The sequence below is a fragment of the Pelobates fuscus genome, chromosome 3 (assembly GCF_036172605.1).
Source record: "Pelobates fuscus isolate aPelFus1 chromosome 3, aPelFus1.pri, whole genome shotgun sequence".
In the NCBI taxonomy this organism is placed as follows: Eukaryota; Metazoa; Chordata; class Amphibia; order Anura; family Pelobatidae; genus Pelobates; species Pelobates fuscus.
In genome coordinates, this window is record NC_086319.1 from 52392857 (window position 1) to 52419345 (window position 26489).

Genomic DNA, 26489 nt, shown 5'->3' on the forward strand with positions numbered 1-26489 from the left:
CTGGAGCCATTTTGGCGAGTCATTTACGGCCTGTCTCCAACAGTCAATATAAGGAAACTGGCCGTAAAGTTCAGGCCTACCTGATACAGCCACGTGTAAGCGCTGTACCAGAGTTAGATCCAAACTGCCACGTGGCGGCCATGCCGCAACCAAAGTAGGCCACTCCCTAGTACACAAAGTGACCAAACGTACAGGAGACATTTTAACCCCAAAATCACAAGTTTTGAATCCCTTTTTAAAATTCTTCACCATACAACCTAAGGGATCCGGAATCGTTGACTGCGACGCACCCATACTTAACAATGGAACGTCGTCGACAACGAATACTATACACGCGTACTATTCAACAGTCACACCCGTTTCCTCTGGCAACAGCACCACGTGGTACGGTTACCAAGTGAAACGTACACAATAACAATAAACACTCAGGGAATTCCCGTACACACACAGCTGTTACACCAGTCACTATATAATCAATATTATGCCCTTTGGCGTAACTATACAGTCACCCACGCTATAATTCTCTATATACGAATTACCCGTCTATAACACACCCCAGTAACATCGTCTTTTACAATTAGCGGTTACAGTACGGTTAGCATAGGTCAAAGCACAAGTTAAGGTCACAATACAATTATTAGTGGTTATGGTGTTAAACATGCAATGGACAACAATGATTAGTACTTATATACAGTGTCAGTAAATATACAGGGTTATGGTACCGTGCACTATAATACAGCAACACACTATTAACACTCTCGCTAGACGGCTGAGCTCGCGCTATCTAACAAGATATACACTTTACTAAACAATCGTTAACACATTTACAATTCCCAACTAAACTATTGGCCAGTACCTTGAATGGACTACCTAAAACTATATACACCCGTTTTGGTTAGCCACACTGCCCAATCACCACATATATAGCGAGCTAGAGAACCGAATTTACACAGGCGCCTCTTAGTCGCACTATCAAAAGTCTAGTGGGTTCCAAATTTACACGCCTTCCCACTTAGCCCAGATAGGATGAGAACTAGCGAACCGAATTTACACAGGCGCCGCTTAGTCTCCCGGTCCCTCCGACCTAGCGAACGTAATATACACCCTAGAACGCTAGTCTAGACAAGACACCGGTGTCCGGCTAGGGCTATTTACACCAGGACCCCGCCTGACTAACCAAATCAAACGGTCTGACTAAAGAGCGTTCGATCGAGCGGTGCGCCTTCGCTCCTTCCCTCCGACAGAGGGGGCAGATACACAGATTCAAACCCCTTTGGGCCTACCGCACAATCGGTATACCCCTAGTGGGTCCTGCCGTCTAAAACAGCAGTTGTCTTACCTCCTCGTTCCTGAACCTGAGTTCACACTCATCGACGGGGACACCCCAGCACTTCTCACGTAGAGGCCGATGATCTCCTGGACAACAGACCAGTGGCGCCGAGACGAAGGGAGGTCCACGCAGAAGTTCAGGGGTGCAGCCGTAGAGAACGTGGGCAAAGATAGACCGTCTCACGCCTCTGCCTCTCAGCTACCGTTGAACGATGAGTTTCCCGGCCAATGCACCAAATGATACCGGAGAAACTGACGGAAGCCAAGCACAGAGAGATGGACACAGGTTTCTTCAGGAAGGAAGAGATTCTTTATTGGATCACCGATCGGGACTCAGAGGGACTAGCGTCACCAAAATACAGCAAATTCTGAGCCCCGGACAATAGTGCAGGCTCCTTATATAGGCATATAACTCCTCCCATATTAAGCTCCACCCGCACATTCTCTTAACCAATCAACACAAATAAGAATTAACTTCCTGTTTGACCGCATGGCTTGTCCAGCACAATGGAGGAGGGGAATACTATATCCTGTATTCTTGCACATGCTCCGTACACTACTGATCGTATCTTGCCTCGTGCAACCAACTGATCGATACGTCAGCATATGCACGTACACATGCCACGTGGTAATCTCGGCCTACTAAATTTATTTTTACCGAGATTCCACCACAATTTTTTATCAATATTTGTATTCCTTAATTGTAATAAATATATGTATTTATAGTGACTTAACCTGTCCAGCAGAACAAATATTAGCCTTAAGCAGACACGAGCTAGCTCAGCACAGTTAATTGTATTATTAGGAAAATCTACACAGTTCTTTCAGCAATTAAAACTCCTGATGGCTTTATAATGTGTTATAGTAATTACTGAGGCAGAAATAACACAAAATAGTGATTCAAAAAGTGTTGTCTGAAATAACCTTGGAATTGACTCCAGAACGGGCAATATTGCTTTGTGCTTAGGGGTCAAAATCTCAATACTCTAAATTACAATTAATCATTGCAGCGTTTACATGACATTTGCACAGACGTTATTCGGCATGTGCTTAAACTTTTATATAAACCTTTGTACAGACGATATTCGTCATGCACTATAACCTTAAACTGAATAAGACACGGACACAGTTAATTCTGTTGGAGTATAAAGTCCACAGCTTTTATTAATTAAATTATTAATTAAATTATCATAAATTAACATAATTTAGGGTCATTGTCCAACTATACATTAAATTACTATACCCCCCACACAGTACCCCTGACAATGACCCTACCAATTGAACAATATATAACAAATAACAATTCACTTGAAACACGGCCTACCAAAGAGGCCCCACATCATATTGTTAACTGTAGGGGTGTACCTCAGACACCCCTACACCCACAGGTTCGTCGCCACCGAAGAGCTAGAACCAACCAGTCCTTAATTCCATCAGGCCTACACCTCGGCCTGTCCAGTCCAAACTCTACGCCAAATTCCAATTTCTACTATGCCCTGTTCCGCCGCTGTGACTGAAACGGAACTGCTAAACCTAGGGAGGGTGGGTGGGACAATTTACAGGTAAGAAAGGCTCTGGTTAAAATGGCCCCTATTCTAAAATGGCTGCTCTTTATACTCCCTGTCTCCGCCCCCAAGCTCCATTAAACTAATCCAACCCCCAAACACTAGCACCTGCCCACTTCCTGGCTCTGTCAAGGCCCACTCCTCCTACTGCGTTGTTCCATGGGCTTCATGACATTTGCACAGACGTTATTCGGCATGTGCTTAAACTTTTATATAAACCTTTGTACAGACGATATTCGTCATGCACTATAACCTTAAACTGAATAAGACACGGACACAGTTAATTCTGTTGGAGTATAAAGTCCACAGCTTTTATTAATTAAATTATTAATTAAATTATCATAAATTAACATAATTTAGGGTCATTGTCCAACTATACATTAAATTACTATACCCCCCACACAGTACCCCTGACAATGACCCTACCAATTGAACAATATATAACAAATAACAATTCACTTGAAACACGGCCTACCAAAGAGGCCCCACATCATATTGTTAACTGTAGGGGTGTACCTCAGACACCCCTACACCCACAGGTTCGTCGCCACCGAAGAGCTAGAACCAACCAGTCCTTAATTCCATCAGGCCTACACCTCGGCCTGTCCAGTCCAAACTCTACGCCAAATTCCAATTTCTACTATGCCCTGTTCCGCCACAGCACATGGCTTGACCTCCTTAAGCGCATGTGCGACCCCCACCACACCTAAACAGGGCCTGCTCAATACCTTCGTGGAACCCAAGGTTCAACAAGTCGTTCCCCACATCTGACAGGTGTACACCGTCCCTCCTGAAATACCCAGGTAACATGCCCTCCAACTCTCTGTGACGCACCACTACGCCCCCAGAACGTCTAATGAAAACTGACATCATCTTATTCACCTTACCCCTCGATCGAGCTATTGCAGCCGGGTCCCTGGCGTGCCGCCACGCAAAACGCGGAACCATTTCAGACCACACCACCACCACGCCAGGAACCAGCTCCCTCAGCCGATCTACATCCCTTTTCATCCTTCTCACCAATTCCCTTTGTGGAATCCCACCTAGGTCGTTCCCTCCTCCATGAATCAATACCACATCCGGGACCAACCCTCCAACCACTTTCTGAAACAAGAAATTACACAAACTCTGCCAACTTGCTCCCCTGAAACCAAACCAACATAGAGTCACTCGTTCCCAAGGAAAGCCCAGCTGTGATCCGCTTCTGCGAACTGCGGCCCTCTTCTCCGCCCAGTACACATACGAGTGGCCCAGCAACCAAACTTTCAAACCTGAAAAGAGACAAAGTTAGTGGCAGAAAAAGGCAACGTCCCCATCCCCAGATACTTGCACCCTAGCAATTACACCAACATATCAGGCCTTACATACGAGCGGAATCGCACGGACTCCCACCTCCCAATTTGCTTGATCTTCTCGTCCCCCAGACCTAAACGCGCAGCTTCCGTCGCTGCCCCAATGCGAAAGGAGTGCGTCCCAAATTGACTCGGCTCTAAACCCATTCTCTGCAGACCCATTCGAAACATCCGCAGAAACTGAAATCTCGACAACGCTGAACCATCGGCGTGTAAAAAGAAACAACTCTTACCTTCTGGCCGCACCTCACAGTACCTTTTGCCACAAGCCACCGGGCAAGCCTCTGATCCTGGCAACTCATACAGTACCACCGCACGGCCCTTGCCGTACACGTCCGTTTTAGACCGGCGCAGCCATATCTGCACCTGATCAATACCCACGACCACGTCCTTGAACATCAAACCGCCGTTCCCCAACTTGTTGGCACTCACCAGCTCACTAATGCGAAAAGCCCCAAAAAACGCCCAGACAAACGCCCCGGAAAATAGTGTCACTTCGAAAGGGGAATTACACAGATCAATCAACACACTTAACAGGTTTTGCAAAACCGAAAACGACACCGGTCGCCTCGGGTCCGCGAGCTTCTTACCCTTCTTAAAGCCCTTCAAAGCCTGGCGTATTAGAAAATTCTTCGTAATGTCCTCCCACCCGTTGAACTTGAACAAAAACGCCATGGCGGACATGCACCTATCTATCACGGCCGGCGACGCTTGTTTAGCAAACAAGCGACACAGTACCCACAACAGCACGTCCACCCTCTGCCCTTGCGAACTGTCACCCCCTACCTGCTGTACCGCCTCGTCCCATTCTTTCCACACCTTGACATAGCCAGACCACGTGCTCGGCGCAAGAGAATTCTTTATACACTCCCCAAGCATGCGGTCCCGAGCTGCCACATCTCGCCAGGGCAAGCCTGCCCCTGTGCCAAAGCTTCCGGCGCCGCTTCCCGAAATCGTTCCCACTGAAAACGAGAAAGCGCATCAGCTACCACATTCAACATACCAGGGATGTGCCTAGCCCTAAACACCAAATTAGAAGACATACAAAGAAGGACAAAACGCCGCAGCAAACACAAAACAGGGGGGGACGACGCCGACAAACTATTGATCGCCTGTACGACCGCCATGTTATCTGAGTGAAATATAATATGCTTGTTGGATAACACCCGTCCCCACAAACTCACCGCTACCACTACCGGGAATAGCTCCAGAAACGCCAGATTTTTAATCAGCGAGCTTTGCCTCCAGGCCTCCGGCCATGGCTCAGCGCACCAGTGACCCCCCAGGTAAGCCCCAAAGCCTACGCTACCAGAAGCGTCGGTGTATAAACTAACAACCTCCCCTGATGCCGCCGGCTCTCGAAAAATCACCGTTCCATTAAAATCCTGCAAGAACCGGTCCCACACCATTAAATCTGCCTTCATATCCGCCGAAACCCTAATGTAATGCGACGGCAGCCGCACCTTACTCGTAGCTTGCGCGAGGCGCCTACAGAAAACCCTCCCCATGGGTATGACCCGGCACGCGAAATTAAGGCTCCCCACCAGCGATTGGAGCCCTCGCAGTGTCACTTTCTTGGCCCTCCCTACCGTGTCCACCAGCTCCCGCAGCCGTGACAATTTCCCCCGGTAACCTGCATTCCCATTTACAGGAGTCAATTTCTAAGCCCAAAAAACTAAGGCACGTCGTAGGCCCCACCGTCTTGTCCTCCGCCAAGGGAACCCCTACTTTATGCGCCACCCACTGAAACACGTCCAATATCTGTTTACAGCGGTCCGAATCCCTCGGGCCCACGCAAAGAAAATCATCTAGGTAATGCACCACCGCACCCTCTGCCGATTCCGTCCGCACAACCCACTCCAAGAAGGTACTAAACTTCTCGAAATAGGCGCACGAGATCGAACACCCCATAGGCAGGCACAGATCAACAAAATATTCCCCTTCAAAACAACACCCGAGCAGATGATGGCAGTCCGGGTGTATCGGGAGCAGTCGAAATGCCGCTTCCACATCCACCTTTGCCATCAGTGCACCATGCCCCAGCCTCCGAACCAACTCGACTGCCTTGTCAAATGACGTATAAGAGACGGAGCTAAGAGCCGTGTCGATGTCATCATTCACCGAAGCCCCTTTTGGGTACGATAAATGGTGAATCAACCTGAATTTGCCTGCCTCCTTCTTGGGGACCACGCCCAACGGGGATATTCGCAAATCGGGCAATGGCGGTGCCGAGAACGGCCCTGCCATCCTCCCCAGTTGCACTTCCTTACTTAGCTTGTCCCTCACCACCTCTGGGTGTTCCCGCACTGACTTAAGATTCCCACATAACGTACCAGGTCCCCTAACTACGTAGGGAATAAAGAACCCTTCCCGAAAACCCCGCCACAAGAAAATAGCATCTTCCCTGTTAACGTATCGCCTTAGCCAAGGCAACATCGCGTCTATTTTCACCGGAGACGCTCCCAACGGGAGCTGCGGTGGCTGCCGCCCCTGCGGGCCCGCTTCCCCCGCCAGACTTACCCTTTTTGAAACAACGGTTGACACCGTGGGACCCCCCGCAGCCTGAGCATTCGTGCCGGAACCTGCAATTATTTCCCCATTTGCAATGTCCTTCGTTGAACATCCAACAGAAACCTTTCTTTTGCCCAGCCGACCCGGCCCCTGAGGCCGTGCCGGCTGCCCCAGGAAAGGGCGCCGCCTTCTGGGCCATCATAAGGCGCATCCATAACGGCAGGTCCATTTGGTCCCACCGCATGCTCGCATTCGCTGCCAGCCGCTGACGAAACTGTTCGTCGTACCTCCACCAAGCCAAACCTCCGTAGGTCCGGTACGCGTCACCTATCCCGTCCAAATAACAAAATAGTTCTGAGCAACGCCCCGGCGCCTTCTCCCCGATTACGCTAGCTAGAATGCAGAAGGCCCTCAACCAATTCCCAAAGGTCTTAGGTATCTTGCGATACCTCCGCCTTTTCTCCTCTTCCTCCTTTTTAGCATCCTTCTTATCCTCCTCCTTCAAGTCTAAAAACTCCTCTAGGGGAAGGAGGGAAAATATCTCCACAAACTCACCTTTCCATATCTTCTCCTTCACTTCTATTTTTAAATGACATCCGAGGGGGCCCGCGAAGGACACGTGCACATTCTGCCGCGCCGCATCCGGGACATCACCTACCTCCCGCTCTTCGCCCCCTCCTTCCAACCCAGACAAATCAGCCCCGGCTCCGGACTCACCTCCGCCATGCACGGACAGCTGTGTAACCCCGAGCCCTGTAGCTATGTCCCGGCTACTCTCTCGTGCCCACACCTTCCCGAACTGCGCAGGCGACCCCTCTTTCCCAGACCAAGAATCTAAAAATGTTCTTAAATCATTCAACAACTGTCCTGGGTGTCGTGTGTGTGAGAACTCACCACTCGAACCTCTGGCCGTAACTGGCTGCAGAGGCGCTGTCCTTCCGTCCACCTTTTCAGGCACCGGAGAATCCCGTTGACGCCGACTCCCATCCGCCTGGACTCGCCTCGAGACCGTAGGGGTATTGCTCCGAGACCTGTAGGGAGAAGGAAATCTGGGTAGTCTGTCCTGAACCTTCCTCACCCGCCTTTCCTCCCTACGTTCCTCCCAATCCTCCTCCGCAACGCTGCGTCTCGCAGGGCGACTGCCCTCACGAGATGATCCCCTCCACCGATCACTGAGCCTCTCTCCCGGCGAACCCGATCTTCTCCGCTGACTCCTCCTCATGCTATCCCTGGAATCACGCCTCCTGCAACATGAGCCTGCTAAGCTGCACCCGCTCCGCGCAGGTGATCCTTCCCTGCTCCCTGAACTCCTTGCTCTGCTCTTCGAAATGCTGCGCCTGACGCCAGAGAAGCGTCGTTCTGCTCTCCACTCACTCCCCGAGGCCTCCCTGTCATGAAGCTGACCCTGGGAGCGGCCAGATGGGCCCTCCCGCCTACCGCTGACATCCCTAACCAGCTTAACAGTTTGAGCACCCTGTCCCTCAACTGTCAGTGCCGAGCCTGGCCTCTCCTCGGCCGTCTGCCCCATGTCCGATTCATCTCCGCTATCCTGGCAGCCTGCCGTGTGCCCAGACCTACTCGCTTCTTGTGAGGTCCCCTTGTCCCTGCATCTGTCTCCCTGACCTGCCTCAGCCTGAGACGTCCCTGCCCTCACACTGCTGTCCTGGCCTCCTCCCACAGCTTGAGGGGCCGTCATACATCCGCCATCACCATCACACCCCTGCCCTCCAGCATTCGCACTAGTGGCTGACTCACCGGGACGTGTCCGCTTCGTGCCGCCGCTCACATGACTCCCAGCCGGCCTGGCCTCCGTCCCGGCCGTCTTCCGAGATCCGCCAGGACCGTTCCTCCTGCCAGCCGCGGAACCGCGTGGCTTAGATCCATCCGCCACCATGCGCTGTGCGGCCGTCCTCGCCAGGCCGCTGCCGCGCCCACCGGAGCGAGCCGTGCGCCTGCCTGGCTCTGTTGACCGGGCCTCACCCGGACCGTCGGTCACACCACATCCCGCCGAAGGGCTCCTCCTCCGCCGCGCTGCAGGCCCGGCGCCCGGGCTCAAACGCTGAGGTGGTCTCGTCCTCCTCGCCGGTCGACGGGCCGGTACCGCAGGAGCAGGCCCGGCAGTCCCCAACTGCTGATGCAGCCAATCCAGTCCTCTGTCCTTCACAGCTGCCCGAACACCATCCAGGATCTCATCTAGCGACGCCATAATCCTGCAGAAGCGACAAAGAAAAGAACCTCGCCGACCTGACACAATTTACAGGTAAGAAAGGCTCTGGTTAAAATGGCCCCTATTCTAAAATGGCTGCTCTTTATACTCCCTGTCTCCGCCCCCAAGCTCCATTAAACTAATCCAACCCCCAAACACTAGCACCTGCCCACTTCCTGGCTCTGTCAAGGCCCACTCCTCCTACTGCGTTGTTCCATGGGCTTCAAGAAAATTGATTCTCCAACACTGGATGTAGGCTGATTTCCATCCGTGCCAAACTGTATCATGCTTTTCGCATGGAATGCTTAGAAACTTGCAGTCACAATTAACCAAATAATATATTGAGACAAGCGTTTATTAACCCCTTAAGGACACATGACATGTGTGACATGCCATGATTCCCTTTTATTCCAGAAGTTTGGTCCTTAAGGGGTTAAAGGAACACTGTAGTCACCTAAATTACTTTAGCTAAATAAAGCAGTTTTAGTGTATAGATCATTCCCCTGCAATTTCACTGCTCAATTCACTGTCATTTAGGAGTTAAATCACTTTGTTTCTGTTTATTCAGCCCTAGCCACACCTCCCCTGGCTATGATTGACAGAGCCTGCATGAAAAAAAAACTGGTTTCACTTTCAAACAGATGTAATTTACCTTAAATAATTGTATCTCAATCTCTAAATTGAACTTTAATCACATACAGGAGGCTCTTGCAGGGTCTAGCAAGCTATTAACATAGCAGGGGATAAGAAAATCTTAATTAAACAGAACTTCCTGTAAAGAGAGCCCTATTTAGGCTTTCTTTATTGCAAGTGTTTATGGAAGGCTGTGCAAGTCACATGCAGGGAGGTGTGACTAGGGTTCATAAACAAAGGGATTTAACTCCTAAATGGCAGAGGATTGAGCAGTGAGGCTGCAGGGGCATGTTCTATACACCAAAACTGCTTCATTAAGCTAAAGTTGTTCAGGTGACTATAGTGTCCCTTTAAGTAAAGATCAGAATTTAACAGACTTTACAAATCAGGAACTGGTACTGGTAGCCTCCTGGATAAAAAAACAAAACAATTAGACTATAATTCTATGACAATGCATTTGACTGACAGCCATCTTGTAGTTGTGTGGGATGGGTGGGAATAATCTCATTTGCATTTTCTTGGTCTGGTAGATATTACAGCTGAGAAGGTTGCATAACTCATAGGATATGAGATTCATTATATTGTTTATTTTGTTGGATCATTTTAAATATATATTCCTACTGCATATACTGATCATTCAGTCAGGTTTACAACCTATAACTCCTGCTAGGTATCTATATTGCTAGTGATATGTCCCATATCATAGTACGATATTATCAGGTGAACTACTTGTGTTACTGCAAACTAATATGTAGCTTTTGTTCCTTTCCGGAGCTTCATTGTAACGACAATAACTTTGACCTTGATGTTGAAAATTTCATTAAAAATGTTTGAATCTAAAAAAAGACTGTGCTCTATTATGATGAGTTTGCACTTTCTGTTAATGAGTAATATATATTCTTAAAGGGACACTCTATCAAGCATAATCACCCATAAGCTCAGTGTCGTGGTTAAACGGCCAAGTGTCTCTGGGTACTCACTTAAATGCTAATTGTCACACGTCCAAAGTGAATTTTACACTTCAGATGAAATTTGGCCAAACATGACTGACTAGGACCAGTTCTTCAAATCGGTTACTTTAGCTTAAAATCCCAATAACGCACAATTTATTGAATAACACTTTCAATGTTTAGTACATATACCCTGTTAGGGGTGCAAAATTTTACAGAGTCTTAAACTCTTACGTTGCCATGGACTTATGCATTAACCCATTCTGCTTCCCTTGTCTCTATGTATGTTCACTGCAGGGAACCATTAATGCACGCCAGTCATTATGAAGTTCAAGAAAGTAGTGTGTCTTTTAATGCGTGTACATCGTATATATGAAGCACAGTTTTCTTAGGGGTGTGTACAACAGAAGACAAAATCGACCAATCATAGAAATTTCTGTGAATTATTCATATACATTATTCATCACGTATTGCAGTTAGTCTACTGCGCATGCATAGCACGTCTTATCTGAAATATGCAGTCTGAGTTCTCTGTGTCAGCTTGACCTGTGAGAATAAAAAGGGAGTCGCTGCTTGCAACAGATAGCAGACAGGGGAGACAATTCTCGCTTTTAACCCCTGCAGACGTGAAAACACTTAACTAAGGCAAATTTACCTGTATTATTTACCTGTATTATCTATGACAAGTCCCCTCCTCTGGTACTGCAGGTGAGAGTTAGGCAAGGTATACCCAGATGTACTAAATACACCTGTGGGACTTTAATTAGCGCTTCACCTCTATTCCCCTGCCGTCTTACAACAACAGAACCACCAAAGAAGGCCTGTACAGATATTTGTAGATACAGGATAATAATATATCTTATGAAATCCACTTCTCATTATGCAATACATCCATAGGTTAATATATATATTTATATAGCTCTCATTGCATGGGTAAAACAATTCATAGCCCATCATACCCCATGGGACATTTTCGTTTTTTTCTTGCATCCTCTTGTACGGTGCATATGGAGTATGGAAGAGTAGACTGCCACCCGTCTAATAGAGGGGAAAGAAACACCAGAATATAATTTCAGAGGAACAACTGCTTTATTTTATAAATCATACACTTTATTTCCTGTTTTTTTTTTGTTTTTTTCTGTGGTGTGTGTGTGTGTGTGTGGGGTGAATACCTATGTCTGCATCAAAATGCTGCATATGTAAGTGCTACATTATTGGAAGAATTGAAGGCATGATTTGGTGCAGATAAGGTTTAGAGAAAATTAAGATGCCTTTGTGGTATTTGCTCTGAAATAAGCCTTTCAGATGAATGCTATTTAAGTAAGACTGCAGTGTGAAGGCTTGCTCATTTAGTGACGGCTAGCTTTGGAAAGGCACATATTTGTAAACTGCATTTCCCAGGATGCATAGCCAAACAGTAAGTGAATTAAGATAGATACAGTGAGGTTTGCTTTGTTGGTGTTAAATGAATAGTATTCAGATAGCCCACTGTTCTAGAATAGTACTTTATCTATCAATCTTGACGGAGAAGGTTGAAACTCCTTTGTTGAGTTATTTACATACAAAGCTGCATCGTGGAGTAATGTGAGAAAATGAACAGGTGACCATCCTTCTTATTCTGAGTCATTGCCAAAAACTGGAAGGGCTCAATACTATATATAAATGCTACTGTTTATATATATATATATATATATATATATTACCATATGTAATGTTACCATGTTTACATTGCAGCTCTAAGTCTGCCCCCAGTGGCTGTCTAACAGACAGCCACTGGGGGCACTTCTGGAATCCAAACGGACCTTTGGTCTGTTATCGGACGCTGGACGTCCTCACGCTCTGCATGAGGACCTCCAGCGTCAGATTTTCCCTATAGGAAAGCATTGATTAATGCTTTCCTATGGGGAAATGATAATGTGAGCGCTGCCATTGCTGCACATGCGCATTAGGTCTCCCCCGCCGGCAACATAGGCGGGAAAGGAGTGTGGGCGGGGCCTGACCCTGGATTCAGGTAAGTGGCTGAAGGGGTTCCAACCCCTTCAGCCCCACGGAAGGCTGGGCACAAGGGAAGGGGCTCCTTAAAAACTTAGTGCCAGGAAAACGGGTTTGTTTTCCTGGCACTATAGGATCCCTTTAACTATTTACTTGCCACGAGGGGAGGGGGTCATGAGCAATAGGAAGACAGGTCCCTCTGTCTCTTTAGTGTTCTGAAAACATCTTTGTATTCCTAACACAAGTTTTCCTTTAAAGACACTTCAACTTCAACCGAATGTTCCCCACCACAAGGTAATCACCCTTTTTTTTTTTTTTTTTTTTTATTCTTTATTTTTGTGTTACACTGCACATATGACATATATGGCATTCAAACATAAGGTGTATAAAAACAACAACTTTGCAAGTATTACAGGTCATCATTAGAGCAGTAATATGCAGTGTGAATAATTTTTTTTTTTTGAGTAAAATTAAATACAAACATAAACATAACACGATTTGCCTCAGTGGTGCAGTAGTGATCGGCTGTCTAGTGACGGTATGTAAAAAGTAGAAACTCCACTGAGGAGAGAGGCATCCCCTTTACTGCAATAGTTTAGTGGTATGTCTTGGTTTGGTTGTGGGGATGGGGGGGGGGGGGATTTCACGATTGAGCTATATGTTCCTAAATAAGCCCGCTCTCTCTGGATTGGCCATGTATGTTCAGACTACATGTAGTGCTTATTGAGATTGAGTGCATGAGTTGTCACTGCTAAGGAGCCATATGTGTGGCTAGGGTGTAGGGTTAGGTCGGTTTTGTATTGTGTAAAGAGTGACTATCTACTGGTAAAGATAATGGGGTGCATCTATGGAAAGTCAGTCCCCAGGCAGGGGGGGAGATGGAATTCACCCTCTGGGTAAGTCTCTCACGGTGGTGCGGCGTGTCCCTGCGTTTTCTGAGCTTGGCCTGGTGTCAACTCCGGTATATCGGCTGGATTCAGGTGTGATGGGTTCAGACCTCTCTGGTTCGGTGGCGTCTGGATGCCCAGGGTGATGAGCAATGATCCGAGCTCCTGGACGCTGTGTGCTCTGTGTGTGGTCCCTCCGTGGGATACGATGACTGCTCTTGGGGTTCCCCACTTGTAGGGGATATCTCTATTTCTCAGGAGCTGTAGACTTGGTTGCATTTCCTTTCTCCATGCCATGGTGGTCCTGGTCAGGTCCCAGAAGATGGATAGTGTTGATCCTTCAAAGTGTAAGGGGGTCTTTACCCGGGGCCCCGCCATGGTCAGAGCCTTGTGTTGGAGTGATTGGAATCTGATTATGAGATCCATGGATGCGGTCGCAGGAGCTCTGGTAGGTTTTGGCAGCCTAAACATTCCGTCTAGCTGTACTGCCTTCGCTTGCTTAGGCGGCAGGACCGTGTTCAAGAGACGTCTTATATAGTGTGGCGCCTCTGTTGCCCCCACTGAGTCGGGTATGCCCCTGACCTTTAGGTTGTATCTCCTGCGTTGGTTTTCCATAGCGTCCATTCTGTCTATGGAGGATTTTTGATGGTGCTGGAGGTCGGCCACTTGTTGTTCTACTGCTGTTAGCCGTGTGTTTTGGGTGCTGGAGATATCCTCTAGCCTGTTGATTTTGGCGGTTGCCGGGTCTATAGCAGTTTTATAATATGCCATGTCTGCCGCGATAGTTTTGCATAGCTCGCTCAGCATTTGTTGAAGCAAGTCCGCTGTCACTGGTTCCCCCGGTTTGCATGTGGCTTTGGTGGGAGCTGGTGCTGTATTGGCAGTCGTTCCCATATCCAGGTCAACAGTAAAGTCGTCCGAGGAGTATGAGTAAAAGTCCTCTGCCGTCGCCATTTTGTCCCATGCAGCCTTAGTTGTGCCGCAGAGCAAGTCTCCGATGTATCGGCTCGTGGGGGCTTTATCCGCCCTTGTTTTCTTAGTTCTTTTGCCCATGGTGTTCCAGTATGCCTCTGGTAAGTGGGTCGTTTGTTTTTTGGGGTTCTTATCCACCTTTTAAGCGTCAGTTTGGCAGTTTGAGACACGGACACGGACCTGATCCCCAGCTGGCTCCGCCCCCCCCAGTGTGGTAATCACCCTTTTTACAAGTCCTTTGCCCTTGTACACTAATTTTACAGCTAGTAATCTATTTAACACAGCCCATGACTACCTGATGTGCGCCCAAAATGTGTTAGCTTCGTAAGTGTTATCACTATTTTTACCCTACAAACCTATACTTTTTCTAAGAATATAGAACAGACACATGGTTTGCAGGGGCTAAAAGTTAAAGGGAAACTCCAGTGCCAGGAAAACAATCCGTTTTCCTGGCACTGCAGGTTCCCTCTCCCTCCCACCCCCCAATCCCCAGTTGCTGAAGGGGTGAAAACCCCTTCAGTAACTTACCTGAGGCAGCGACAATGTCCCTTGTCGCTGCTTCCTCCTCCGCGCTGCTCCTCCTTCTAACTGCGTCGGTCGGTGGGCGAGACTGATCCCGCCCACCGGCCGGGGAGACCTAATGCATGCGCATTAGTACTCCCCATAGGAAAGCATTGAAAATGCATTTCAATGCTTTCCTATGGTGAAATGAGCGATGCTAGAGGTCCTCACACAGCGTGAGGACGTCCAGCGACGCTCTAGCACAGGTTTCCTGTGCTATGAACCAGGAAGTGCCCTCTAGTGGCTGTCTAGTAGACAGCCACTAGAGGTGGAGTTAGCCCTGCAAGGTAATTATTGCAGTTTATACAAAAACTGCAATAATTACAGTTGCAGGGTTAAGAGTAGTGGGAGTTGGCACCCAGACCACTCCAATGGGCAGAAGTGGTCTGGGTGCCTGGAGTGTCCCTTTAATTCTCAACTGTTATTGTGCTTATAGTGTCCTTTACTAACACAAATAGAAGATAAGGGTTTTTGTCTGTTTTGTGTTTTTTATTCCTACTTGTCATCATAAGCCATTTGTAGCAACATATTTGCAGCAACATGTATTTGTATCTATTTTGATAAATCTATAGCATTAAAAGATACGTTTTCATATATATTTTATAAAATATTCGTTGTGGAACTCATGTATAGAAATTTAGAGCGGGCTTGTTTTTTTTCTGAATGAAAGTAATAATCACTTGTTCTTTCTATATCAGACTAAATCCATTTACTTGGAATCACATCTTGAGAAAAAGAAAAGGCAGATGGCATTTAGAATATAGCTTTGGTTGGCTGTCACTTTAAGACTGTGGTCTTATAATCACAAGCCTTGTATCTTGTTCTCCGCCATCAGTGTAAATTATACTTAAGTATATAATTTGCATCACAAGCGGGTGACAGATGTAAGAAGATAGGCAGAGAGTGTTTTAAATATAATCATGGAGATTTTTATCCAGATTTTTATAATCAAAATTAGGGGGAAATATATAATATTTTTTTTAATCATTTCTTGAATAAAATGATATTTAAAGAACATGGAGCTTATCTTGTTACCAAAGAGAGAGAAACTCTGAAACTCCAGTTGTTGTAGACTATAAATCCCATCACTCAAGTCACACAAGTCTGCCACGTTTGCCAGAATTTACTTCCTTCCCAACAGTTGTGTACTCCCATCATACTGATTACAGTTATGTGCTCACTGAGGATGTTGGGAGTTATTTGCTAATCTACTGATACTGAAATTATATCTTTGTCTTACTATTAAAATTATGTCTAAACTTTTTGTCTAGCTGAGAAATCAATACCTTCTGTGTGTCACATCATGTAGTCGATGGGTTTTCCACTGGGTTACTCCAACCAAAATAAAAACACTGTAGTGACCCCTCCTCCCCCAGGCAAACATTATTTTTAAAAATTGCATAAACGTACTTTTCTTTTTTTCTGAGTGCTGAGGCCAAGTTCTCCTGGATCTTTCTCCACTACTACTTCCCCTAGCTAGAGAGGGACTGAGCGGAGGACAGGGGGAAACCGTGCCGCCACTGGCTGTCTGGTGCTAGCATGCAGTTTGTGCTAGTGTCAGACTCCAATTGTGCACGGAATTGACATTTGCCATCCCAGGGCTTAAAAAATTAGTTTGGCATCTAGGAGCCAGATAAAAACGTTAGGAGACCATTTTTGTACAACAAACGAAGTTTAATTTATGGGAAATATACAATTCGTAAAGGGACACTATAGTCACCAAAACCACTACAGCTTAATGTAGTTGTTCTGGTGCCTATAGCCTATCCCTGTAGCATTTTCAGTGTAAATGCTGCCTTTTCAGAGAAGGCAGGACAAGCCTCGGAAAACTGTCATGGCGTGAGAAAGAAGTTGAGTAAAAACACTTCTCTCACAATCGGAGGGGTGCAGGTACCTAAACACACACACATACACACAAGCTTACAGTGAGACACACACACACTGACGGAGAGAGACACACACGCACACTGACAGAGATACACACACACACACTGACAGATACACAAACACTGACAGAGAGAGAGACACACACACACTGACAGAGATACACACACACACACACACACTGACAGATACACACACACACACACACACTGACAGATACACACACACACACTGACAGAGAGAGAGACACACACACACTGACAGATACACACACACACTGACAGAGAGACACACACACACACACACTGACAGAGAGACACACACACACACTGACATACATACACACACACACACAAATTGACATTTTCTATTTTAATCCACCCAGCCTCCCTACCTGCCGCCTGCACGCGACCCAGGGCGGCCGCCTTCACGCTCACTGAGCTGGCCGCCTCCACGCTCCTCAGGGCGAAAGGCCGGCTCCATTGTTCCCCCATCCTGCCTTTAGCTAAAAAGCTTCAAATCCCAGGCATCAGGGCTTTGTCGATCGAGAGCTGAGCCAGCCTGGAACTTTGTTCTGACATCACAGCCAATCCCCTCAGCATCTGATGTCCTAACAAGGAATTGCTCTTCCTTGTTATCCATACAAATATCTGGAAGGGTGTAAGTACTAGGAAATCCACTTTTGGTTTTTGTCAGTCACAGGAGGATAGCACCCTAAAACGCCTTGCAACATAAACACAGCATTTAACATTAGTGGCATTGGTCCTCAGAGTGTCTCTATAAAACTAAATATGGGGACTTTATCCAGGACATATCTTGTAAGTCTGAGACCGACCTGGGAAACGTGTTTACTGTCAATGCGATGCTTAGATAGAGTGACAATTATGTAAGTAATTGTTGAAGACACGTTATTCATTCTACATATTAGGCATGTCCAATTATGCATTTTAGTCTGTTGGCGTGCCTTGTAGCCTGGCCTGTTTGCTACTAATACTGCGGGCAGAAGAAATTGTCACTGAGTCGCGTGTTTAAATAGACATGGCGTTATGCTTTTTCTATTTTTTCATTAGTATTTTTTTTTCTTTTCTGTAGAATGATAATAGACAAATGCATCTGACATTTAAAAAGGACATCCATGCACGCTATCTATCAAGTGAATCTTATTTGTCATACTAATTGCCTTATACTTCACCGCCGTATATTATTTTTTTTTAATCTAGAAATTGTTAGTGCTTGAGAGCGAGTAACTGCCCTGCGTAGAAATTGCCATAAATAAAGGGACACTATAGCAATTAACAGAAATATTTTGGGATGGCAATTTACCTGAAGTTTACTGTATTCCTAGTCTGCTATATAAACCTTATGAAATCCTTAGTGCCAGGATACAATAAAACAAGGTGATATCATTTTGGAAACACAGGAACTAACAATGTTTCATTTAGTAGTAGTTTTCACTTTCTTCCGATATAGAATTTTGGAAGCATGATGGCTCAGTTGGTTAAAGCAAAACTATGGAGTCTGTGTAAAAGGGTCAATTACCCTATTCCCATATGACCAACTCAGGTCTTTATTCTTCTAAAATGAATAACGTTAATATAACTTATTAGGTAATAACAGTAATTTAGGTAATAACAGTGCTTGTTAATCAGCTGCCAGTTCAGTTAAATACATTTACATTATGAAGAAAAGCACATATTTTAAATATAATTTATATAATAAATAAATAGAAAATTGCTAAATGTGTGGATTTATTGAATAGGATATTTTTCCCATCCTGGTCTATCATAGTTACCGTACATCTTCAGCTGCTTTTCTGCTGTGTCTTACATATTTACTTACCAAATATAATGCTCATATTTCTACCAGTAAGTGTTTTGAATAATGTTGTCTTGCTTATTACATCATTTAATTAATAGCACTCAATACTCTAATCTACGCTAATATCTGATATTTAGTTCAGAATTTATATGACTCAAATGTGAGTGTGTATTTAATATTTGTTACATTACTTTAATAATTTGTCATATCTTTAAGTGATCTTGGTATATAGCTTCTCAGAATTGGCAGAGCAATTATTTAATTTATCATCAAAAATTGCCAGGTCATTACATCTTTGTTCCCTTAGCTTTTAGCAAGATCTATGACACTTTGTGTACATTAGATAGGCCTCTGAGTCTGCTTTTGATGGACCTTTTAATCATGCCTTGTTTATAATGGGAGGTGTTTTTTTTCCCTTTTAAACAGAAAAAAGTCTGACTTAAAGTGTACTGAACTTACTTCAGAGGCTTTGGGCAATCTTAATAGTGCTGATAATGAAAGAAAAAATGATGTGCACTTGATATACATATCAAAGAGGTAAAATCAATTCCCGACAAATAACGGAGATTCGGAGTTCAAAGATATTTCAAATATAAACTTTTATGGCATTTTCTGAAGAATATTAGAAGTATTTCCTTTATAGTTGTCGATTGTTATACCGATATCTAATCAGTTTTTTTATTTTTTGGGAGATTAGAATGGTTTAAAATATCTAAAAGGGTTACTTTATAACCAAAAATCTGTGTTTTCATAAAACACTGGTTTTGGTTACAACAACCCTCGATGTGTAAACCCTTATTAAACAAAAAAATTAAAATTCCCCTTGATCAATCGCCAACTCCAACTTCTCCCTGCAGCCAAAATGTCCATGGCTACACCACTTCCCCAGTGAGGGCACGCTGAAGGGAGGACATAGACAGCAGGAGGGGTAGGTATGCCTCCAGTGCCTGCCAAATGTGCACAATAGTCACCGTATTCACCTGGAACTCTTGTTCTGGGCTGGCTAATGGTGCCCCAACAATGCGCAGAGGGGTTAAACTCTGTATGTGCAGCCTTTCATTGCAAAACGCTGTACATACAGACTCCAGGCACCATAGCCACTTTAAATCAGAAAGGTTTTGCAGGTATATGATAACACTGACCAAGTATGAACAAAATTTAAAAGGGACATCCCATTTCAAGTACAACCCCTCCCCCCTAGACACACGTTTTTTTTAAAATGCATTATGGTGATTATTCCACTGGGGGGGGGGAAATCAATAAATATATAAATAATTGCCCTTTATATGATTCACATCTCCATTGATTTCTGGAGAATGCCCAGGGAGTGTTTAAGATCTCTCAGCCAATCTTGATCCCACTATTTGCAAGAATAATAAAAATTTAGAAAAAGACAACTGTGTAGTGGCAGTTTAAGTAATAGACGTAAGCTTTAGACATAGTGGTGATGGTGTCCCCTGCGTCCATAAAACTCACATTATGTCCTGTATAGACAGACATACCCGTAAATACGAATGTAATACATCTCTTGTGTTCCTATGTGTCTCAGGAAGTATGTGCAACAGTTATTGGTATAAATAATTCACCGTCTTTTAGAGATACGTGTGTCGGTGTTAGATTATTTTATTTTTAATCAAAGTTAAAGAAACCCTTGCAATATAAATGAGTGTCTTTGTAGACTGTATGTGGTTTCTTCCCACAAGATTTTTGAGCTTTTTTTTTTTTGTTTTGTTTTTTATTTATATTTTTTTATTTAAGTTTTAGAAGTCTGTGTTCTGCTGCCCCTTTATGTGCCATTTTCAGTTGGGGATACTTTTCAAACGTTAAAGGAACTGGAACTGGAACTGGAATGAGATGGAGGATGTCTGTCCTTGCCAAATGTAGATGCCCTCTGGCATGTTTAAGAATGGATTTGTAATGTAGAAGAAACAAATGCAGCGTTACAGCTCTTAAAAGATTTCTCAGTCTCATGCATGAAAAATGGCTGTGTGCATAGAAATGTAAGTGCTTCCCTGCAGAGATTATATACTGAGCTTTTTAAATACGTTTCTGATTTTGTCAGCATTCGTTATCGCTGATCATAGAAAGGCGTTGGATGGCTCAGCGTATTTCCTTACTTTATCAAATGGTTTGCTCTCAGGCTTCTAGGAATGGGAAGCTAACTCTCTATGTTCATTAACCCCTTAAGGACCACACTTCTGGAATAAAAGGGAATCATGACATGTCACACATGTCATGTGTCCTTAAGGGGTTAAAGGGACACTATAGTCACCAAAACAACTTTTTGGTTGTTTTGGTTTTGGTGTATAAATCATGCCCCTGCAGTCTCACTGCTCAATTCTCTGCCATTTAGGCGTTAAATCGCTTTGTTTATGTAGCCCTAGTCACAGCTGACTTGTGACTTGCAAAGCCTTCCTAAACACTTCCTGTAAAAAGTCATCTAAAGTTTACACATCCTTTATTGTAAGTTCTGTTTAATTTAGAATTTCTTATCTCCTGCTTTGTTAATAGCTTCCTAGACTCTGCAGGAGCCTCATGAATGTAATTAATGTTCAATTTACAGAGCTGGAGATAAAAACTTTTAAAGTAAGTTGCATCTGATTAAAAATGAAACAATGTTGTTTTCATGAAGGATGTGTCAGTCTGAAAATGTTCTGTCTATAGTAAATTGAGCTGCATCAGGGTTAGTAACTAAAGTGAAAATTCAAATTGGATTTTAAATTCATTATCAAAATTCCAAACTGGAAACATTCTCTAAGTTAGCTCTGCTTTCATTTCGACTGCTCTGGCCTTAAAATGCCCTTTGAATTCTGACGTTAGTAAATAATCCTGTATGTCTTTTACATAATGTAGAATTAAAATGAGGATTTTAAGGAATCAATTAAAGGGAAATCACACTTCCTGGTTTATTTGTCAATCGTAAATACATTTTATATTTAATTTAGTAAAGGCAGTGTTTTAACTTGGTTATACTAGCATTCCAAAAAACTAACCGCCACATGAATATAAGCAGGCGTTAGTTCTATTATTATGAATTTGTTTCATTTTGACTTTTTTATATTTTATATTTTTGTTTAACTATTAGTATAACTTTGGATTTCAAAGGATTTCTGCTTGTTTTCACTTTGTTTCTTTACACTTACTGTGAGTTTTATTACACATGCATTGGTTAGTAAATAGGAACATAATTGGTAATTTTATAGTAAAATTGTGTTTTGCAATTCCTTTACCACTGAAGTCAGTTCAGCAGAAAATCGTTGAAGTCAAGGAAATCGGTCAACATTGGGACACCTCCCTTACATTGTCCATGAACCACCTTGTGTCTCAGAACCCATCTGTACAATTGCTTAACTTAAATGTGTGTTATTGAACTAAAAAAATGATCTTTCTCACTTTTCGAGAACAAAAAGTGAGACAAGCACTCCATACTTTTTTTTTTGTAATTCTTTGGTTTTATTGAGGCATAAATTTAACTTGTATTACAGCATTTTAATCGTCACATTTTCGACACAAACATAAATGTGACCTCATAGGAGCAACAACATGTTGTCAAGGAAGCATATCTTGCTCAATATCACAGTAAAGTAACCTAGATCGACCGATTATATGCAGTCACTATAAGATTAAACAAGCCTCTTTTGTGTTAAGTAAAGTAAAACGACATCAGGAGCACTATACTAAGCCCAGTAACGAGTAAATACCCTCAGGAAGCCTCCCAGACAGGGAAAAAAAAGAAAGCCCTACAATGAGATATATACAGAAACAAAATAATCACTCAATGTGCGAGATCAGTAGAGTACCGTAGAGTATCTTGCCAGAAATAGGTAGACACAAGCTCAGCTTTAAAATTAGCCTATAAAAAGAAAAAGCTTTGATTCTACACCAAGGCCAAGTTCTTCCACCAGTCTGATCATCCTTTGGTGATATTACTTCCCCTTATTGGAAGGGGACTGAAATCCCAGAAGACAGGCTGGTGGGAGGACTTAAGTGTCCCGGAGAGCATGCCACCAGTCGTCATTTCTTTCCAGCATACACATTGTACATAGGAGTACTAAATATGATCCACGTATAGTTTCCTTCAAGAAAGCCCCTACAGATATTCTGCAGTGACCAAAACAACAGATATCTCACCAGTTCTTTCCATTTACCCTGACATTAGAAACATTTTCAACACAGGTTTCTCTGTCAATCTGTCTGTCTTTTGTGATCGTTACTGATCCTTGGTCAAACAAGTAGGTACCTGTCTTTTTAAAGTCTCTAACCTGATGAAGAACACAAGGGCTATTTTGTATTACATCACTGATTTAGCAGGATATAGCAGTGCATCCTCTCTCTCCCTCTGTGATAAAAAGCCATCCTATTAAGAAAAATGGACTGTACTGGTGTCAGAATCCTAGGCAACAACTGAAAACCTGTAATATTTCTAAAGACATTGACAGTGCACCACCAACAGCACGGTTATTGCTCTTCTGACTTATCACTGCTTCAATACATCTCAAGCTTGATTTCTAAACCCTCAATTCTGCGTGCAAAAGGATTTCCTTTCTTTGTAATAATAAAATATGCAAATATTATTAATGTTTTGCTGGATAATGTCAATGTCCCTCATGGACACTCTCAGAACGGGGGTTAATATACAGAATTGACTTGTTTGTCTGAACGCACGTTGTTTTAAGAATCATGTAGTGCGGAATGTGAAGCCCCGCTTTCCATAAAAGTGACAGTAATAATGCGGCAAACAGATGAGATTTGTTGCATCTCTTCACAGGCTGTCGCAACAGTTAAGGCCTATGTTTTATTGCTCCCCGGAATGCTGTTACACATCCTATTCTGTTACCATATCAAAATGAAAGCAAGTCTGGAAATGTTACTGTATATATGTGTTTATATACTGTGTGTGTGTACATATTTATATATTGTATATTTGTAATATATGGTTGCACACAATTATTATTTATATTATTATTTATATTGCGCCAACATATGCCACAGCGCTCTACAATGATTGAATAGGGATAATTGACAACAAGTTATTGTCATACAAAATTTTAACAGAGACAAGAGCGTAAATGAAAAAGTAATTTAAATGGGATGGTGAAGTTTCAGAGAAACTGCTATGTTTATAATAGGGTTAATCCAGCCTCTAGTGGCTGTCTCATTGACAGCCGCTAAAGGCACTTCTGCGCTTCTCACTGTGATTTTCACAGTGAGAAGATGCCAGCGTCCATAGGAAAGCATTTAGAATGCTTTCCTATGAGACTGGCTGAATGCGCTCGCTGAATATGCTCTTGCCGCGCATGCGCATTCAGCCAATGACGGATGAAGAGGGAGGAGAGTCCCAGCGCCGAGGGAGCCCGGCGCTGGAAAAAAGGTAAGGGATTAACCCCTTCCTCCCCCTTCAGCGCCACGGGAGTGGAACCCTGAGGGTGGGGGCACCCTCAGGGCACTATACTGCCAGGAAAACGAGTATGTTTTCCTCGCACTATAGTGGTGCTTTAAGGCTTCTGAAGTGCCCCTTTTAAATAGAAATAACTAATTTTGTGACGTTCCAATCTAGTACAGGTGCTTTGTCTGTTGATCTCATGATGCCCAGACAGCCAGTAGCTAGATTCCAGTGGTTGCACAGTTCTACAGCTTCTTCCTTTTTTGTTTCAAAGGCAGTTTCCCCGCCTCTTCTAGGACTGCAACTCCTGTTCTGCTTTGCCTAGCCCTAAAGCTAAAAGAGCATCATGGGAGTCGTAGTTTTTCCAACAGCTGAGGATCTGCAGCATGCACTGTTCTGCTGCGAGTTACGAGGCAGAGGAGGAATATAAAAGTCAGTGTTACAGCTGCCAAGTATCTGCATGCTGAGGCCAGGAGCTAAATTAAAACTAGTTCCTGCAGCACAGGCTGCGAGTTGGGTTACAGTAAGATATAAGGCATTCTGCTTCTCCGGTGAATTGTAAGGGAACCGGCAGACTTCCTCTTCAAACTGATTTGACATGCATTCCTGTCTATAAGTCGCCATGGCCTTCTCCGAGCTCCGAAGGGGTATATATTGGAACGGTGAAGAGACGTAAACAGACTCCTCAATCCCAATTTAGCTGAAGAAGACCGGTCATGAAATATTGTTGATTCTGGTCTCTCAGAGGTTTTGGAAATTTGCAGATCAGGTTTTTAGGATATAGTATAGCAGCAATGGCCCTGCTTTGTGGCCTTCATCAGACTTTCCACAAGGAATCTGGTAGGTTCACACTGCGCATGGCAACTTGCATTCATCATTGCTGCTTTCAATGCAGTCTGTCCGCATATTGCATTGCAGAGATCCTCCGCCGATAGAGCCCTTTGGCTGAAATGTTTTTAGAATTACTTTTCATGTATATGTATAGATATATATTTCTTTGATCAAAGTTATTTGCACTTTATTGATATTGCTTGATCTAGTAAGGTTCTAGAGAAGTGGACAATGTAATTGTTTTGATAGGATGCATATTTTAAATACTATTATTTTTGGACACTGTTTTATATGTTTTAATTTTTGGTATGATGATTTAATGTTAGGTTCCTCTGTATGTATTGTGGTTTTTAACCCCTTAAGGACCGACAAAAAACGGTCCTTAAGGACTGCGGTCGTGATCACTTTCAGCCGTTCTAAGGGTATTGCAGTGATGCCTCGATAGTGAGGCATCCTGCAATACCTCTCCTGACTGCCGGGCCGCTGAGTGATCGATCCCCAGGAGCGATCACTTCCGGGTTGCCCCATGTGGCGCCCGTCAGTGTAGCAGAGCATCGGAAGCCATCTGGCAGGCTTCCGATGCTCTGCCTGTGTGCCGAGTGCCTTGTGGCACGCAAATAAATAAATAAGGTATTTTAGCCCCTAGAGAACCCAACACACCTGTACATGTGGGGTAACCCTGTACTCAGGAGATGTTGCTGTACACATATTGGGGTGTTCTTTGGCATTAACCCTTAAAGTTCTCAGTACATGTATTTTTAAATTTCTATGTGAGTCCAAAAAAATCACAATTTTAAAAAAGGTTTTTTATTTGGCATAGATTAGTGATAAAATGGTTGCATGAAGAGAGTAAAAAAAACCCAAGTTTAATACCTTAGGTTGTCTTCTTTTATTAAATATATACATGTGACGGGTTATTCAGGGATTCCTGACAGATATCAGTGTTACATTTTAACTTTTGTTAATTTTGAAAAAAAAAAATGGTCTGGAAATAGCAAAGTGCTACTTGTACTTATTGCCCTATAACTTTCCAAAAACAAGCTAAGAACATGTTAACATTGGGCATTTCTAAACTCAGGACACAATTTAGAAACCATTTAGCACGGGTGGCTTTTGGCGGTTGTAGATGCGTAACAGATTTTGGGGGTTAAAGTTAGAAATCTCTTTTTATAGTATGATATGATGAAAATAATGGTATCTTTAGAAAGACAATTTAATGACTAGAAAAACTGTATATAATATGTGTGGGTACAGTAAATGAGTAAGAGGAAATTTACAGCTAAACATAAACATCGCAGAAATTTTAAAACAGCCCAGGTCCTTAACGGTAAGAACATGTAAAAACGGTCTGGTCACTATGGGGTTAAGTTTGTGCAATAAAGATCGCATTTATTATATTTGTGCCATGTGACCCTATGTAAACACAACTGTTGGGGAAACAAAATGTGACATCCGTGGGAAACCGTATAACATGGGTAGAGCATTGTGAAATATATCATGTTTGTTTAAAAAAAAAAAAAATACAAACAATTAAATAACAAATAAAAATTCTTGTTAGCCCCCTTCATTATTAGAGATTTACTTTTTTTTTTTTTTTTTTTTTTTTGTCAATCTT

General features: G+C 43.8%; 1 protein-coding gene across 11 annotated transcripts in view; it reads left to right on the top strand.

Annotated features, from left to right (window-relative positions):
- The window catches only part of GRIP1 (glutamate receptor interacting protein 1), a 509652-nt gene that overhangs the window by 300344 nt on the left and 182819 nt on the right, over positions 1 to 26489 (top strand). The window contains exon 1 of one of the 11 annotated variants that reach the window (XM_063447053.1): positions 24813 to 24883. The exons of the other annotated variants lie outside the window; for them this stretch is intronic. Coding sequence (XP_063303123.1) covers positions 24838 to 24883 — 46 coding nt within the window. The 5' untranslated portion in view covers positions 24813 to 24837. Of the gene's footprint in view, positions 1 to 24812; positions 24884 to 26489 lie in introns of those variants that run through there. 11 annotated transcript variants of the gene reach the window in all.